Genomic DNA, 17,251 nt, shown 5'->3' with positions numbered 1-17,251 from the left:
GCCTCTGTGCGGAGGCTGAGCAGGAGGGGGTCCCACGGTGAGAAGTGGCCGCTGCAGCAGCGGGGGCAGGCGAAGTTCAGCTCCACGGCCAGCCCAGGCTGCAGGAAGCCCGCTGGCTCTCCGGGAGGCCTTGGGTTAGAACAGACGGGGCTGGAGGCTTTAGGGAGCCGCTGTCTGGGAAGAGAGGCTGGGTCAGAGTCTGTGCTGGCCACGAGGAGTGGCCACCGTGGCTGTGAGCAGATGTGTTTGCAGAGCCCGCAGCTCTCCACATGCCCTCCTGTAGGAGCCCGGGCCCTGCAGAGCTCCTTGCTGTTTGCAGAGTCTGCGGCTGCGTGTAGGTCATCCGTGGTCTCAGACCCTCAGCCCTTCCCTCTGCAACGTGAGAGCAGCCCCACGGGTGCTCGTCGTGATTAAACGGGGACTTGGGCACGAGAGGACCTCGAACACTATAGAGGGAGGCAGGGGGACCCCTGCCGTCAGGGGCCTGGGCCCTGGACACTGTGTCGAGAGCCCTGCAGAGGAGGGCGGCCCCTCTTCACAATGGGGATCCTTGGGGTAATAGCAGGACCTGGGGAAAGACTCAGCTCAGCAGTCAGCCTGTGACTGGACTCAGGGGCCGTGTGTTGCCAGGGTCAGGGGTCAGGGCTCAGAGTGTAACCAGGGTCAGTGTTCAGAGTGTGACCAGGGTCAGGGCTCAGAGTGTGACCAGGTCAGGTCTCAGAGTGTGACCAGGGTCAGGGCTCAGAGTGTGACCAGGTCAGGTCTCAGAGTGTGACCAGGGTCAGGGCTCAGAGTGTGACCAGGTCAGGTCTCAGAGTGTGACCAGGGTCAGGGCTCAGAGTGTGACCAGGTCAGGGCTCAGAGTGTGACCAGGTCAGGGCTCGGAGTGTGACCAGGGTCAGGTCTCAGAGTGTGACCAGGGTCAGGGCTCAGAGTGTGACCAGGGTCAGGGCTCAGAGTGTGACCAGGTCAGGTCTCAGAGTGTGACCAGGGTCAGGGCTCAGAGTGTGACCAGGTCAGGGCTCGGAGTGTGACCAGGTCAGGGCTCGGAGTGTGACCGGGGTCAGGGCTCAGCGTTTGACCGGACTCAGGGCTCAGAGTGTGATGGGGATCAGGGCTTAACATATGACCGGGGTCAGGGCTCAGAGTGTGACTGGGGTCAGGGCTCAGGGTGTGACCAGGGTCAAGGTGAGTCTATGTTGAGGGTCAGGGCTCAGCCCTGGGCCGGGTGGCTTCCCCTTTCGCTGCGTGCACAGAGGACTTCTGAGGTGACCCTGCGGCCTCAGAACCCCGCCCACTTTCCTGTGCACTGCATTCTCAGCATAGCAGTGTCCCACCCTCATTGTGTCCGGTGTCCCTATCGCATGACGAGCAGGGTCCAGCTCACACTCCCAGAATAGCTGCTGGAGCAGGTGGGGTGGGAGCAGCCCCAGCATGGGCTCCTGTGGAGTGGACCCCCTGCTTAGAGGATAAATATAAACAGCCTGACTGTGAACTGCCTGGACCTTTTCTCTGGTAGCCCGGGGCTTCCCCGCCGGTGTGCAGGGCCTGGCTCCCTCCCGTCACCATCTGAGCAGGTGCCTGTCCCTCGAGCTTCTGCAGGCCCTCGTGTGGGGTCCAGCTCTGCCCTCAGTGGGACCCGTCCATGAGACCCTGGCCAGGAGGGCAGCTCAGGCCACCGTGTCCTGCCCCTGCTTTGTCTGGAAGATGCTGGTGCCATGGGGGGCTCCTGAGCACCCAGGATGAGGGTAGGAATGTGCTGGAAGCTGGGCTCATGGCGGGCTGGCCACACTGCAGTGAGAGCAGGTGGGGACAGCCTGCCCGGAAGCATCAGGAAGGCTCCTTCCCCCCATAGTGAGTCGTTGGGCCCGAAAGCCCGCCCCTGGTGGTTCTGCTTGGCATCAGCCTTTCGGTTCCGTTGAGGGGGCGCGGCCCTGCGCCCTCAGCCCCAGCCCAGCCTGCCTTCGTCCTCCCTCCCCGCCAGGACCTGAAGAAGTACGGGGCCACCACTGTGGTGCGAGTGTGCGAAGTGACCTACGACAAGGCCCCTCTGGAGAAGGATGGCATCACAGTCGTGGTGAGGGCCTCGGGCGCTGGTAGCACTGCTGCTGGGGGAGGGAGGTGGGTGGTGTGGGGTGGGCCTGGACTGGGGGTGGGCAGCCCCTTGCTGGGAGGCCTTGCTGCGTGCCACCTGCACACCCCTCCCCCCACCCGGGCATGTTGGTGCCCGGGCCACATGATGCCGGGGCACGTGTCTAGAGTGGCTGAGCTTTGAGCTTGTCCCTGGCCAGTGGGGCCCGGGAGGCGGGCGCACGTGCCGATGCACAGCCTCGGCTCCCGAAGCGAGGTCCCCCCGGTGCCGGGGCCACCGCCGCTCACCGCACAACAGCCCCGGTGGGGCTCTGCCAGGGCGAACCTGAGGCTCAGGTCAGTCGCTGTCTGAGGCCACAGAGCCTGGGGAGCGGACTTTCATGAGAGCATTCTCAGCATAGCAGTGTCCCACCCTCATTGTGCACTCGGGCAGAGGCACGGCGAGCCTGCAGGGTAAGCCCGCCCCGGCCACTGCCCCGAGGTGGCTGCAGCTGTGACCTCCACGGCCCTCGCTGTGCAAGCGTCCTGGGCAGTGTGGAAGAACGGGGCCCAGTGACTCCTGGCCAGCTCCTCGGGGCCGGGGCTGTCGGGGGGCTCCTGCGTGTCTTGCTGCCTGCTGTTTGGGGCGTGTTAGTGGGCAGTGCTCTGGGGGGGTGGGGAGGGCAGGCGCACCTGGGCTGTCCCCCCGGGAAGCTCTCTGCGAGGCTGTGGGGAAGGGAGCCTGGGAGCTGTTTCCTTGGTCCCCTGGCCCTGGGGACCCGAGAGCAGGCAAAGGAGGGGGTGGCCGTGCTGCCACCCGCCTGTGGGACGGGCACACAGCTGTGGCACCCCCCCAGCACGGGGCTGCCCAAGGCTCGGAGTGGGGGTGGGGGCAGCCGGGAGTCCAGTGGCCCCCCCCAGAAGATCCCTTAGTTACTAGCTTTCACTCGGGGACCCGCCTCCCCGTCAGCCTTGGTGGGCCCGTGTGGACTCTGGCTTGGAGCAGTTCCCCTCTGCCCCGCCTGAGTCTCCTTCACCGGGACTTGGCATCTCGGTCCTCGGGGCAGTGGCCGGGGCGGGCTTACCCTGCAGGCTCGCCGTGCCTCTGCCCGAGTGCTTGGGGAGGTGGGCGGCACAGCCAACTTTTCAAAACCGAATGAATCCCCGAGTGTCTGGAGAGGTCCCAGCTGTAACTGTCTGGAAGCCACTGCTCAGAACAATGGGGCTCACCCTAGTGCCCTTCCTTCGCTCCTTCCCGGTCGGTAACCGGGCTGGGCCTGCTTTGTGCGGCTGGGCTGGGGGCTGGGGACAGGAAGAGGCACGTGTCGGCCATGCTTGCAGCCCAGACTCCTTGGGCCTGCTGACCCAGAAACACTCAGGTTGGTAAGGGTCAGGCTGTGACCCTGGAGTCACAGCGCGGGCTGGCCGGGAGGGGACGTAGGGCTCACTGTGCTCAGGAAAGAAGAGGGCGGGGTGTTCTGGAGGGCTTCCTGGAGAAGGGGACAGCGGATGTAAGCAGAAGAGGATGAGGAGCCTCGAAGTGGGGACCGCATGCCTGGCCAGCTCTCTGCCCTCCGGGGCCTGCTGTCCCTCACCCTCGTGGAATCCCTCTGTGTGCTTCTCAGAATGCCGACCTTGTCCCGGCCGGGGGCTGACCGGCCCGGGCCCCCCAGTCTCACGGGCTTCTGCCCTCCACAGGACTGGCCATTCGATGACGGGGCGCCCCCGCCTGGGAAAGTGGTGGAGGACTGGCTGAGCCTGCTGAAGGCCAAGTTCTGTGATGACCCTGGCAGCTGTGTGGCTGTTCACTGTGTGGCCGGCCTGGGACGGTGAGCTGGGGGGCCGGGGCTGGCCGGACCTCAGGATCCTGTGGTCCGCCACACTCTTGCACGGGGGTGCTGGGCCCCCGTCACGTGACCACAGGGAAGCAGTCCTTCCCCAAGTGTGACCCCACTCCCTGTTGCTGGGATGCAACGTGGCCCCTGTACTCAAGCTGGGAGGAGCTGCCAGCCCGCCCCCCAGACACAAAGACCCCCTGCCGCCAGGTGTGACCGAGTGACCCGGGCAGTGCACCCCCAGTTTCAGGCCAAACACTGAGGCAAGCGAGGTTGATGGCCAGACACACCCCCAGCAGCTGCCCTCCCTCTGACTCTCCAGCGCGCTTGTACCCGGGGAGCCTGAGGCACAGAGAGGGAGCCTGGCCCACCTGGGGCCACGCAGCAGGTGGTCGGGTTCAGCTGCCACCTGTGCCCTCCGTGGGGGAGGGGGCTGCACTGGGGGAGCCTGGGCAGCTTTTTGGTGGGTGTGAGGGTGAAGGCATCACCCTGTGCCTTCAGTGACGGCCCATCAGGGGAACAGGCAGGGGTGCCGAGGCTTGGTGACCCAGCCCTGCGTCTGCCCCCAGGGCCCCGGTCCTCGTGGCACTGGCTCTCATCGAGAGCGGGATGAAGTATGAAGATGCCATCCAGTTCATCCGACAGTGAGTGGCCGGCGAGGGTGGGGGCGGAGGGCAGTTGGTGCGCGCTTGAGGGTCTGGGTTTAGGGGGCCCTTATTCTGCACCTCCCCCATCGGGCCCAGCGTCTTGCCAGTGGGCACTCCTGACCCCTGGCCACAGGGTGACCTCAGAGGTGTCCCCAGTCCCGTGCAGCCTCACGCTGGGGTACCGACACACTCGTGCGGGCCCCGTAGCCAGGCCGTCTGCCCGGGTGAGGACTGGTGCCTGTGTGTGGCTCCTGGTGCCGGGAGGTGTGGGTGAGGAGGGGCTCCCAGCTCCGTGGCTGGGGTGAGCACAGGCTGCAGGGCCGGGCAGGTCCAGACCCCAGCAGCGAGCACCGCTCAGACTGGTCCCTCACTTGGATGACCCTTGGACGCGGTGAAGTGGGGGCTCTGCTCAGGGACCCGGGGCCCATGGTGGGCAGCCCTCCTCCAGTGTTGCCAGTCTCGGGGCCGGAGGCCCTCTGGAAGCCTTGCCTGGCAGACACGTGTCCCTTCTACTCTCACTTCATTGGCCAGAGCAAGTCCAGGCTACGCCTGAGGTCCTGGGTGGGCGGGGACGGATGACCTCCTGAAGGGCATCCTGTCACCTGTCACCGGAGGACCTCCCTTCCTCCCTCCCTCCCGGGCTGCAGAGATGCCCAGGCTCTACCCTGTGGCCCCGTAGGAGCCCGTGGCCTGGGGGTGGGGTGGCACCCGGGTAAACCAGGGGGCCTTGGGAGGGTGAGCGCTGTGGGGGTACCTGGAGGAGGTGATAGCAAGGGGAATCGAGGACCAGCGGCCGTGACAGCAGGTAGGGGAAGGGTGATGCCCATCCTGCCTGACCCCACCCCTGTCCTGTCTCCCCAGGAAGCGGCGGGGAGCCATCAACAGCAAGCAGCTCACCTACCTGGAGAAGTACCGGCCCAAGCAGAGACTGCGGTTCAAGGAGCCGCACGCGCACAAGACCAAGTGCTGCGTCATGTAGCCCAGGGGCTCCGAGCAGGGCCCCGTGCCCCGCTGCCGCCAGCTCGCCTTCTCTCCCGGACCCTCGGCACCCCCCGTCCACCGGGTCCAGCTCGCCCTGCGTGCCCTGTGCCGGCTCCTTCCTCTGTTTCTCCCCGTGTGTCTCCGTGTGCCCGAGTCCGCCGCTCTGGGGACCCGCGCTTCCCTTCGTCCCCACAGCCCTGTCTCTCTGAGGCTTAGTTGGGGCCCTCTTGCCCCTGCCCGCCCACAGGGTCCCCCGGGCAGCTTTCCTCTCAGGCTCATTTGTCAGGGAGCAGGTGTATTTTTTAGCCACTGGGCCTGACCCTTCCTCCACGGCCTCTCGCCCTGACCTGTTCTTGGCACTTTCAATTATTGGGTCTGGAGACCGTCAGATGTCCCGGACACTCGAAGGCAATAAAACAGGACCCCGTGGCTGTGTGTGTCTGGAGAGCGGGGTGCAGGGCCGGGTGGGGTGGACGGGGGGCGGGGGGGCCCCGGCTTGGGAGGCTGGGTGGAACCCAGGGAGGCCGTCTGGCCGGCTGCACTGGGGCTCCCCCTGGCGTCCATGCTGGGTCCCCGCACTCCCTGGATTAGGGGCAGGGGACATCCCTGATGTAGCAGAGCTGGCACCACGCCCATGTGACCTGTGCAGGCCCAGGTGACTTGCTATTTTTTTGGGGGGGGCTGGGGCATCAGAAGGCAAGGCCGGGTCACCAGTGTTGCCCCTCTGCAGGACAGGCTGGGGCTCCCTTGGTAATTCTTTAGGGCCTTGTGTCTAGTGGGGTGGCCGCTCAGTCCTGCCGCCACCAGGTGTCCTCATTTCAGCCTTAGAGGCCCAGAGGAGGGCGCAGATGGCGGTGGCCGGCTTGGCTCCGATGGAGGGACACACCATGCCGCTGGCCCAGGGAAGGGAGGGGAGGCCAGAGGGTGACCCCGGGGCCTACGGGGTGAGTGAGTCTGAGGGTGCAAGAGGGCCGCCAGGCCTGCCTGTGCTCACGTGCCTCCGCATGCAGATCTCCCAGGGTGGGGGCCGGCCCTTCCCTGTGCGGGGGCACAGCCGGGAGGAGGGGGCCCAGGGCTGGCCTGGCTGGCATGTGGAAAGGCTGGGGCTGGTCTGTGCCAGAACCCCTGCCCCCAGGCACTGTGACCCAGCGGTGGACACCACCCTGGCATTCCTCCCTGTCCCTGGGACACAGTGCCTGTCTTAGGAGTCACAGCTCCGGGCCTGGCATCCCCACCTCCCACCTGCGTCTCCATGGCCTGAGCCTCCCTCCCTCCGCCTGCACCCTACACACTCTGGGAAAGGTCTGTGGGGAAGGGCTCCCCTAGCCACCTGGTTGTCACCCCTTCTGTTTCTCCCAGGGGAGGAGGCATGCCCAGGAAGGGCAGGGGCCGGGCCTCGGCAGAGTCGTGTGCTTGGAGGCAGGTGCCCTGCCTGGGCCCATTCTGCTAGTACTTGCACGTACGGCCCTGGGGGGGTGGCGCCTATGTGAGCCGCCCCTTCCTCGGGGCCCTGGGGGTTGGCCAACGGGGACACAGGCCCGTCCTCTGTCTCCTGGGCTGCTGCAGCGGGCCGGGCCGTGAGCTGTTACCACTGGTACCATTAATGGGGTGCCCTCCTTGTGCCCGGCTCCATAGAGCCCAGCTGCCCTGCTAGGTAGGAGTTGGGCCCCTCTGCGATTCCAGATGCAAGGCTTATCTGTCACGTCACTGTCGGCTCCAGGAACCCACTGGGTCCAGGCCCACCAGCTCCAAGCTTTCACTGAACCAGACTTCCCAGAGCAGAGTGTGGAGGAGGCCTGTCTGCTCACCACCCAGCAGGGGCCAGAGGATGATGCCCCCCTTTTAGGGGTCCTTTTAGGGACCACAGCCACCAGGCTGGACTAAGGGGACCCTGTTAACCCACTCCTTGGTTCTGAAGGAGCACACCCCCCATGTCCCAGCCAGGGGATTGGAGTACCATGGAGGTCAGTGCTCAGGATGGGGGTCGGGAAAAGGCACCCCCCCAAAGTCCTCGGGTGGCTCTATTCAGAGATGGACAGATGGATAAGAAGGGGCCTGCAGATCCTGGCCCTCTCTGGACTCCCAGGGGGAGAGGGGGCCCCCAGCTCGACCAAATGAAACCCATCTGAGAAGCAAATGCGTGCTCCATGAAGGTTGCTGTATTTTTTCAACCCACCATCCAAGTGGCGGGCCTCCCCTGGGCCAGCCCCGTGCAGCTGCCTCCCTGCCCCGAGGGGCTTACAGACTCTGGGGGGTGCGGTGGGTGAAAGCCTGGAGTGTGTCTGGTGCAGGGGAGGGGTGGCTCAGGCTCCGGGGCTGAGGACGGGTTGGGGTGGGGGCTCCCTCCGGTGGGGCTTGTCCTCAGAGGAGGGGGCAGTGTGGAGGCCCCCAGGTGGGAGAGAGTGGGGAAGGTGCTGCACGTGGAAAGAGCTTCCCGAGCAAAGGTGTGGAGGGGTCAGTGTGGGCACGTGACGGATAAGGCTGGGAGGGGCCAGCTGGTGGGGTTCCTGAGAGGGACAGCCTGGGGGTGAGGCCCTAGGAGGAACTTCAGCAGGCAAGGGAAAGACCCATCTGCCCATTTCACATGTGGGGAAACCAAGGCTGAAAAGGGAGGACCTGGCTGAAGGTCAGGCGGGCCTCCAGGTGGCTGCCTGGGAGGTGGGGGTCCCTGCCAGGGAGGGACCTCCTCTGGACTCAGCCCTGCGAGGGCTCTCAGGAGGAAGGTCTTACTGCCCATTTTACAGATGGAGTAGCTGAGGCGGAGCGGGCAGAGACCGGTGCCTCAGGCCACACAGCTCATGCGGGCCCCGCCGGGAAGGTCTGGCTCCCACCCAGGCTGGGTCTGCTGCGAACCTCAGGTGCCCACGAGGATAGGGGTCAGGGTGGAGGGAGACCTGGAGTCCCCTGGAGGGAGGCCCGCCAAGGGACCGTTTCCCTACTGCCAGCCCCTTGGTGACTCTAGAGCTCCAAGCGAGAGACAAACTGAAGACTCAGGTGTGGGGGGAGTCCTGGTGAATGACTCCATCCCCCTGTGGCTGCCCTTGGAGGGCCTTCTCGGCGCTCAGGACGCCGGCGGGCCATGGCGTGGGCTCTGGTCAGGTGGAGTCCCCCTGACCTCCACAGCTGTCATTTGTGGGACCCTGCCCAGACTTCACAGTTTGTCTCTGGGAGACCTGGTCTGCCCCCTGTCCCCTAGGCCTGCCAGTGTCCCCTGGGCTTGCCTCGTCTTCTGGGGCCATGAGGTGGTGGGCAGAGAGCAGACAGGTGTGACGCTTCTTTGTTGAATCTAGATCTTTCTTTCAAATGGAAAAGTGTTATGCAACCCAGCTTTGTGTGGACAGGGCGGGGCTGACCGATTCGGTGGGCACAGGGGAGGAAGAGGAGGGTGAGGGAGGATGGCTGGAGGTCACTGCGGTCTGGCTGCCACCTTCTGAAGGAAGGAGAACTGTCTGGTGGCAAACTCCCGGATGCCGGGCTCTGGGTCTTTTTTGAGATCTTCAAAAGCTCCAGGGGAGGACACACAAGTCAGAAGTGACCCGGGGTCCCGTCTGCCCACAGCCCCGTCCTGGTGGAGGGAGCCTGGGGTCCGGGCCCCTCCTTCCAGCAGGGGTGGGGGCGGCAGCGGGACGTCACCCAGACCCCACCTCCTCTGCCTCCCAGGCCTGGGGTGCTGCCCTCCCCAACCCCACCTCTTCCTTGGGAGCCTCAGGTGGCGTGAGTGGGTGTGAGCCCCCATCTCACACTCGAGGTGGGGGGGACGTGGGGTTGCTTACTGGAGAACAGCAGGTTTGTGTCGACGCTGTTCACCATCTGGGACACGGCCTGGGGCTGGTAGCAGAGGGTGTGACCTGTGTGAGGGATGGAGGCGCCGGCCGGTGGCGGGGGCTTGCTGGCGGCTGGGGGCTCAGACCCCCTCCTGCCCGTCGGGGCCGCTCGCCCCCACCCCTCCTCTCTGCCCTCCGTTGCGGCGGCCTGGCAGCTGAGGGGCAGGGCGCTGGGGCAGGGCCGGCCGGAGGGTCCGGAGCCCGGCCGCCCGCTCACCTATGAAGAGCGCCGCCCAGGTCCTGACGTGCTGGTGGCGGCTGCGCAGGGAGCCGAGGGCCTGCGCCAAGTGGATGCCGAACTCCTCCTGGCTGTGCGCCATCTGGCCGGAGGACAGCGCGCCAGGCTGGCTGGACCGCGGCCCCCGCCCCCGCGGCCCCTGCCCCTGTGGCCCCTGCGGTCCCCGCCCCTGCGGCCCCCGCGGCCCCCGCGGCCCCCACAGCCGGGTGTGCGGTGCGCACCGCCCGGGAGCCGCGAGCCTGGAGCCCGGCCCCAGCTGGCCCGCCCGGCCTCCCTCGCCCAGGCCCCTCACCAGGCAGGTCCAGAGGAAGTGGCGGGCGCTGAGGCCCGTCTCCCAGGCCAGCGCGCAGAACAGCGTGTGCCGAAGGGGCCGCCGGAGCAGCACGGCGCAGCGGTACAGGGCAAACTTGGCCTGCTGCGGGGGCAGCCAGCGCAGGGGTCACCGGCCGCCCGGGTGCTCCGCGCCGGAGGGCTGTCCCCTCCCCAGGCCACGAGCTTCATGTGGGGTCTGAGGCCCGGTGCCGTCCTCCGAGGCCGTCCTCTCAGCCGCCCTCCGCCCCCGGGCCGGCCCTCACTGCTGCCCCAGGCGGCCCCATTGCTCCCATTCCTTTTGGAACTGGCCGCGTGTTGCCGGTCTTCCCGACGGCCAGGATCCTGGGGAGCCGGGCTGTGTCTTACTGGCCTCAGCACAGGGCACGGCTGGCGCCTGGGGAAGCTTGATCATTTCACCACGTTCAGTGAACGACCCGAGCCTCCAGCCTGTGTCCGGTGCTGGGGACACAGCAGTGAGTGCAACAGGCCGGTCCTGCCCCCACGGACCGCACAGCTGCGCGTGTGCACAGGGTGGACCTCAGTCCACCAGGGAAGACACCCCGGGTCCACACTGCTGCCCCAGGGAGCAGCCTTGCCCTCGGGCGGCCCTACTGCCATCTGCAGAGCCTCAGCCCCCGGCCCCCACCCCTCACGGCCACCTGTGGGTCCCCAGCCCCGCCCAGGAGAAAGCCCCTCACAGGCACTGACCGTGACGACGGCCGGACAGCGGTCCTTCAGGTGCAGGAGCAGAGGCACCATGCTCTGGTGTACCTGGGTCCGCAGGCCGCTTAGCTCCCTGCCCGCCATGGCTGCCACCAGGTCCCCGAACAATGCCATGGCCGCCGCTCGGATCCCATCCCGCTCCTGCGAGGCAGGGGCTCAGAGCCTCAGCCGAACCCGCCTGGGGCCCCCATCCCCACCGAACCGGGACCCCCACCCTGTGGAGGGGATGGGGCTCAGTTCCTGCGGCTGAGCCCCTTCCCCAGGCTCTGGGCTCCCGGGGCAGGGCCGTGCCTCCCCCCGTCAGACAGGCCCCCTCGGGGGTCCCAGGCCTTCCGCAAGGACCTGAACTCATGTCTCCTTCACTCACAATCTCATCCTGACTACCCAAGGGTCACGAATGCGGCTGGGGGGGGCGGGCGGAGCTCATCCCTCTAGTTCCCCAGTGAAGGGAAACAGTCCTTGTGGACGCGGGACAAGTCAGGAAGGTGAGGACCGCGGGGCTGAAGGGCTGAAGGCTGCCTCGGGTCCAGCCTCGTGGAGAAGGGGCCGAGCGCCACCTGGCGGCCACTCGGCCCGGCTCGGCCCAGGTGTCCCAGTTGCACACCCAGGTATCTCCCCGGGGTCTCCCCAGCCCAGGTGGAGGGAGCTGGGGTCCCCCGCCTTTGAGGACCAGGGGTAAGCACAGGAGGGGCACACTGCCTCCACCCGGGGGCACTCACGTCGTCAAAAAAGGAGCGGGCATTGATGGCGACCCTGAGGCTTTGGGCGCCCGCGCCGTGTGCCCCCAGGCGGTGCAGCATGTCCAACACGGTGCCCATGACCTGCACGACCACCTGCTCGCTGTTCTGGAAGAAGCCGTCGAGGAAGGGCGGCAGCTGTCCGCGGAGCAGGCTTCCCTGGGGGTGGCGGGGGCCGGTGGGCTGAGGGCGCCGGGATGGGCTACTCCTGTGCCCTGCCCCAGCCTGCCGGTTGCACCTGGAACCAAGTCGGGCCCTCCCCCGCGGCCCCTCCGCAGCCCCCATCCTGGCCTGGGCACCTGCACCCCCCTGCATGCCTGCCCGGCACTGTGCCCCCAACCTCGCTGGGATCCCACCCTGGCTCTGCGCACAGGGCAGCTGTGCTCCTAGCTCTGGTCTGCCCACAGGAGCTGTGGGGGCATGGATGGGGCTTTCCCTCTCTGAGGGGGGCCTCCTGGGGTTAAGGGATATTAACCCCCGGCTAGTGGGCTCCCAGCTTCTTCTTCTTTCTCCTGTCCCCATGCTGGCCAGAAGGCCCCTTGCCCAGTCCTGGAGACCACCCTCCCCTTCCTCCTCCTCACCCTGCCTTCGCCCCCGTTCCCGGCCTCCCTGTGGGTCAGCCGGGGCCTGGGGGCAGGACGAGACAAGGTTGGTGAGGTGTGCACGGACTGAGCTCACCGGCCCCTCCCATCACAATGACCACTTGCCACATTTACACTACTTTACACAAGACTGAGTTCATTTTCAGCCAGTTCTGTCTGCTCGTCTTGTTTGCCTGGCGATGGATAACTGTCCAGATGAACGGCTGGACGGCAAGATGTCGGCAAATGGATGTTTCCCGCCATTGGGCCCCTTGATAGCGTGTGAGAGCCAGGGCGATTTTTACAACTTTAAAACAAGTTTTAGGCCACATCATTGGCTTCCTGAGCTGTTTGGTTTACAATATTAAACTTTTTCAGCCAATGAGTCAATTAATAGCAACAAACCCTTTCTGAGCATCTACTGGGCCCAGTGAGGGTGCTGGGATAGGACCAGGGTTCTGGCAGAGGATGGAACAGGCAGAATGGGGTTTAATGGGAAAGACGAGAAATAAATGAAGCACGCACAACACAATGCGTGTCAGAGGGTGGCAAGCAATCTGAGAGAAGAGGGGATGGAGCAGGCTGCAGTGGAGGCCGTGGCAGTGGTGGTGGTTAAAAAAATTTAATTTTAAGTGACTAGGATCAGAGAAAGTGTCACCAAGAAGGTGACCACTGAGGGAATTCTTACAGAGGTGCTGGAAAAGCATTCCAGCATAGGGCGCAGCATGTGCAAAGGCCCTGAGGCAGGAGCACACCTGCTCTGTTTGTGAGCAGAGGAGAGACTGATTCAGATCATCACAGGAGCCTACTGGCTGCTGGGGGGGCCTGCACCGAAAAGGAGAAGGGGCAGCTGTTGGGACCAGGCAGGGGGGCGCAGTGGTCTGGGGGAGATGCTGCTGGTTTCAGCAAGGGCAGCAGGGCAGTGGGAGAACAGGTGCATTCTGGGTTTGCTTGTGATTTTTTCATTGCCTGGACGGTCCCAAGGTTTGGGGTCCCTGTCAGCTGAGATGAGGGTTGCAGGAGGCGGGGGGAGGAGTGGGGGTGAGGAGTTTGTTGTGCACATGTCGAGTTTGAGATGCCGGCTAGGACCCGAGCAGTGAGTCACGGCTGGAGTCCAGGGCCGGGGTTGGGATACTGATCTGGGGACAGTCGGCCAGTAGATGGTACTTAAAGATTGGAGAAGGCCAGCAAGGGAGCGGTGAAGACAGGGCAGAGGAATGGGAAGGAGTGGTGAGGCAGCCTCCAGGGACGGGGAGAGACCAGCGGAGCTGAGAAGGATGGGGGGCGACATAGGAGGGAAACCGAGCGAGCGAGGAGTCCTAGGTCAAGGGGATGAAAGTCCCCTAGACCCGTGTGCTGACGGGCCCAATAAGGGGTCCCGCGGTGGGAGGTGACAGGTGCCATGCGCAAAGGTGCGGCAGGCTGGCGGCGGGGCGGGGGTTGCAGGCGGCCTGGAGGGCTGCCTGACTCCAAGCCTACACTGGGACTGTTTGCAGTGGAATATTTCATCAAGCGTTGTGGGGATGGCGCCTTCACACAGTCTCCAACAAGCACAAGGCCTCTTGCTAAGGGGGCTTCTGCCGCGGTGGCCATGTCAGTGCCCGGGAGATGGACCCCCCCGAGGCGCCACCACTCGGTCCATCGGCTGGAGCAGAAGGGAGTGAAGCCCTTGCGGCTTGTGCCCTCAAAGGGTGGGGTGTGCTGCTGGCTGGAGTGGACATGGTGGGCAGCACCCGGGGCTGGGCGCAGGGGCGCACAGCGAACCAGGAGGAGCCTGCTCTCCCCGACACTGCAGACCAGACGGCCGCACCCCTGGGAGAGAACGCATGTCTGCCTTGTTAAAGCTGCACTTAGCTTGGCTCTTCAGCGTGGGCTACACCTCTGGCCTCCTCGGACAGTTTCTGTTTGACGGTAGACAGGTGGCTGAGAAGGTGTGCACCGGCGGGTGGGGACAGTCCCGTGGGTCCCGGCACAGGGCACCTCTCTGGTGTGGGGGCAGTGACCTTTGACCCTCAGCCTTGCGTCCTGCTCCAACCCTACCCAGTTCAGCTGGTCCTGGCCCCACGCCAGCAGGCCTCCTTGGCCGGCAGTGCTCTGGATCTGCCTGTTGCCTCAGCCCCGCTGTGGCCAGCAGCCTACACCCCACTTGGGAGCCATGCCTTGGCCTTGGCCGTCCTCGTCTGGTAGCCCTCCTGTCTGTCTTCTCCATTCCCCATGGGGCCCCACGCAGTGCAGGGCATGGAGGCACATGGAAACTTCCTACTGATTGTCTGCCTGCAGGAACAGCCGGAGAAAGGTGTATGGATGACTGGCCACTGACTGACTGAGTGACTGACTGAATGAATGAATGATAGAGCAAATGTGAATAACTGAGTGAATGCATATTATATAAAGAATGAACAAAAAATAATGAAAGAATAAGTCATAAATGAAGGGCCCAAGGACCAAATGGATGGGCGAATAAGTGGGTGGATGGATGGATAGGTGGATGGATGAATGGATGGGCAGATGGGTGGATGGATGAGTGGATAGGTGGATGGATGGATGGGCGCATGGGTGGGTGAATGGATGGATGGGCAGATGGGTGGGCGGATGGGTGGGTGGATGAATGGATAGGTGGATGGATGGATGGATGGACAGATGGGTGGGTGGATGGGCAGATGGATGGATGGACAGATGGATGGGCTGATGGGTGGATGAACGGATGGATGGGCAGATGGGTGGGTGGATGAATGGATAGGTAGATGGATGAATGGATGAATGGGCAGATGGGTGGGTGGATGAATGGATGGATAGGCAGATGGGTGGGTGGATGGGCAGATGGATGGATGGACAGATGGACGAATGGACAGATGGATGGGCAGATGGGTGGGTGGATGAATGGATAGGTGGACGGATGGATGGGTGGAAGGATGTATAGGTACATGGACGAGTGGATGGGCAGATGAATGAAGAAGTGCTAGTCTCTGTTACTAAGTACCTACGATGTGCCATGTGCAGGGCAAAGGGCTTTGCCAGGAGCGACCTTAATGGAGATCTCTTAACCATGCGGAGACATGTAAGGTGAACAAAATGGGAGTGAAGTGAGTTGACAGGCAGAAGGCTGCAGAATCTCTTTGGAACCTGGCCCTGGCGTGGCCCCTCTGCCATCAGACGCTTTCTGCCACAAGCCCTGAAAGTCCTTATGTTCAGCAGAAGAGATGGGGTCTGGGCATCTTGCCATCTTCTTGGGTGTTCATGTAGCCCCTGGGGTGGATGGGGGAGGTGGAGGCCGTGCACCTCCGGATCAGGTGGGAAAATCTCTCTGACATTTCTCTTGTATGGCAGCAGTCACTGGCAGGTCCCCCACTGGGGCCAGGGATAAAACGCTGCAGCCTGTGACAGCAAATGGCTGGAGGGGACCCCTGTGCTGCATGGACTCAGCACGGCACTCATTGACAGGTGCTATGACCACTCCCCTGTCACAGAGATGGGCACTGACTCCGGCCAAGGCGCTGAAGAAACGTGCCCGCTAGAAAGTGCTGGGGTGAGGATGGGATGGGCCTGGTAACCTGCTGGGTCACCTGGGTGCCCCACCGCGGCATGGCGCCCTAGGAAGCCACAGCAGGGGCGACATCGGGCTCCAGTGAGATGGCCAGATGCCCTGGGGGCTGTGTCTCAAGCCTTCTCTCCTGCCTCTTTGCTAAGGCCCCCTGCTGTTCATCATGGGATGTGGGCTGTTCCAGTGATGGGTGGTTGGACGGGGATGGATGGGTCACCGGGGGATGGAAAGTCCTGCCCCTGAGATTCTCAGGGCAAGTTCCCCTCTGAGGGCCAGGCTTAGGTGCCACCTGGTGGGCCCCTCCTTGGCCCCTGGAGGTCTGCGATAGTATTGTCTCCCTCCTGGGTGTGGAGGGGACATCATCCCCGGGGAATAGACACTCTACCCCTCCCACAACCCTACCGAGAGGCCATCACCAGCCCCATTCTACAGATGAGGATACTGAGGCCCGGAGAGGTGGTCATGTGTCCCCAGTTACACTGAGGGAAGGGACAGAGCCAGGATTCCAACCCAGTAGGCCCGTCCACACCCCATGCACCCAGCTGCTCTGGTGGGGGTGTGTATGTGTGTGTGCGACAGGCCCTTACCTTCTCTGGGTGGAAAAGGATGTTTCCTAGGCCCTGCAGGCTCAACACACGGACCTCGGGGCTGGGGTCCCTGAGGCTTCGGGCCAGCGCAGTCAGGGCAGCCTGTCTGGGGAGCACCTCCAGCAGGGCAGGGCTGTAGAGGAACTGGGGCAGTCCCCAAGGGCAGGCGGGTCAGGCCTGGCACCTTCTTGTAGGGAGCCTCCGTCTGCGTCTGGGAGCAGGGCTCGAGGACCGGGGTCTGGCAGGGGTGTTGGGGAGGGCTGTGGGTCAGCACTCTCTGGGTGTCTTGGCTAACACGTATTTGAAACTCACCTCCACGCTGCCTCAACTCTTCCATGTATGGCTGGGAAGCCAAAGCCCAGAGGGGGAAAGAGCCTTGCCCGATGTCACACAGCAAGGCTGGGGCCAATGTACAGCCATGGCCTGGCTCATGGGACACCTGGGGACGGAGCCCCGCAGAGGGTGGCTCAGACCTTCCTGCTGTGGGTGGGGTGGGGAGCGGCACCGGGCTTTGGTTTGGGGTTCTCCCTGATATGGAGATGCCACACGAGCCCCGCCACGGCCCCAGCCTCAGTGGCAAGGCCGGCCATACCCCCGCGCCTCTCCAGTTCTAACCAGGGCCCTCTTGGCCTCCCAGGCCCTGGAGCGGAGCTGAGCCCAGTTCTGCCTGACCGGCCAGCTCTATGGGGGTCGGGCCAGGGAGGGAGAGGTGGACAGACAGGTTCGTCCAGGCCACAGGCTGACGGGGGCCTGAGAAGTGGGGGGCCCAGCCAGGATCCCCAGGCCGTGGACCGCCCTGGAGCCAGAAGGGGAAGGAAGGGGTAGGAGGGGTCATCTGGATGGGCCTCCATCCAGGCAAGGTCCTGAGGGGGGCTCTGAGGCAGCTGGAGGAGGAGGCTGTGTCTGAGGGCTCCCCCTCTCCCTGCCCAGGTGCCTACCTCAGTGAGGATGAGGATGGCCGCCTTCCTCTCCCGCTCCTCCTTGCTCTGTAGGCCGGCCAGCAGCAGGCTGGTCACTGCCTTGATCTGCTTGCAGTGGTTCTGCACCATGGCCCTGGGGCGAGGGGAGGAGGGCAGGGCAGGGCCTGGGCGTGCGGGTGCGGCCCGGGCTCCACCTCCCACCACCACCAGGCCCAGCAGGTGGGGCTGGGCACCCATTGCTTGGAGTGTGTGATG

General features: G+C 64.6%; 2 protein-coding genes across 3 annotated transcripts in view; one reads left to right on the top strand and one right to left on the bottom strand.

The window, feature by feature from the left end:
- The window catches only part of PTP4A3 (protein tyrosine phosphatase 4A3), a 34,163-nt gene extending 28,201 nt beyond the window's left edge, over nucleotides 1-5,962 (top strand). For both annotated transcript variants that reach the window (XM_036109473.2, XM_036109476.2), the window contains exons 3-6: nucleotides 1,985-2,077; nucleotides 3,769-3,899; nucleotides 4,475-4,549; nucleotides 5,414-5,962. In XM_036109473.2, coding sequence (XP_035965366.1) covers nucleotides 1,985-2,077; nucleotides 3,769-3,899; nucleotides 4,475-4,549; nucleotides 5,414-5,531 — 417 coding nt within the window. In that variant the 3' untranslated portion in view covers nucleotides 5,532-5,962. The remainder of the gene's footprint in view (nucleotides 1-1,984; nucleotides 2,078-3,768; nucleotides 3,900-4,474; nucleotides 4,550-5,413) is intronic.
- A 1,677-nt stretch (nucleotides 5,963-7,639) lies between these two features.
- Nucleotides 7,640-17,251, bottom strand: part of LOC118546627 (maestro heat-like repeat family member 5) — a 74,086-nt gene continuing 64,474 nt past the window's right edge. Inside the window, exons 23-30 of the mRNA XM_036109478.2 lie at nucleotides 17,015-17,129; nucleotides 16,077-16,220; nucleotides 11,350-11,526; nucleotides 10,616-10,771; nucleotides 9,888-10,010; nucleotides 9,575-9,677; nucleotides 9,307-9,381; nucleotides 7,640-9,037 (exon numbers count right to left, since the gene is read on the bottom strand). Coding sequence (XP_035965371.2) covers nucleotides 8,940-9,037; nucleotides 9,307-9,381; nucleotides 9,575-9,677; nucleotides 9,888-10,010; nucleotides 10,616-10,771; nucleotides 11,350-11,526; nucleotides 16,077-16,220; nucleotides 17,015-17,129 — 991 coding nt within the window. The 3' untranslated portion in view covers nucleotides 7,640-8,939. The remainder of the gene's footprint in view (nucleotides 9,038-9,306; nucleotides 9,382-9,574; nucleotides 9,678-9,887; nucleotides 10,011-10,615; nucleotides 10,772-11,349; nucleotides 11,527-16,076; nucleotides 16,221-17,014; nucleotides 17,130-17,251) is intronic.

This window comes from Halichoerus grypus, chromosome 5 (assembly GCF_964656455.1).
Source record: "Halichoerus grypus chromosome 5, mHalGry1.hap1.1, whole genome shotgun sequence".
NCBI lineage: Eukaryota > Metazoa > Chordata > Mammalia > Carnivora > Phocidae > Halichoerus > Halichoerus grypus.
Note: the sequence above shows the minus strand (reverse complement) of the source record. Positions and strands in the feature narration are given on the sequence as shown.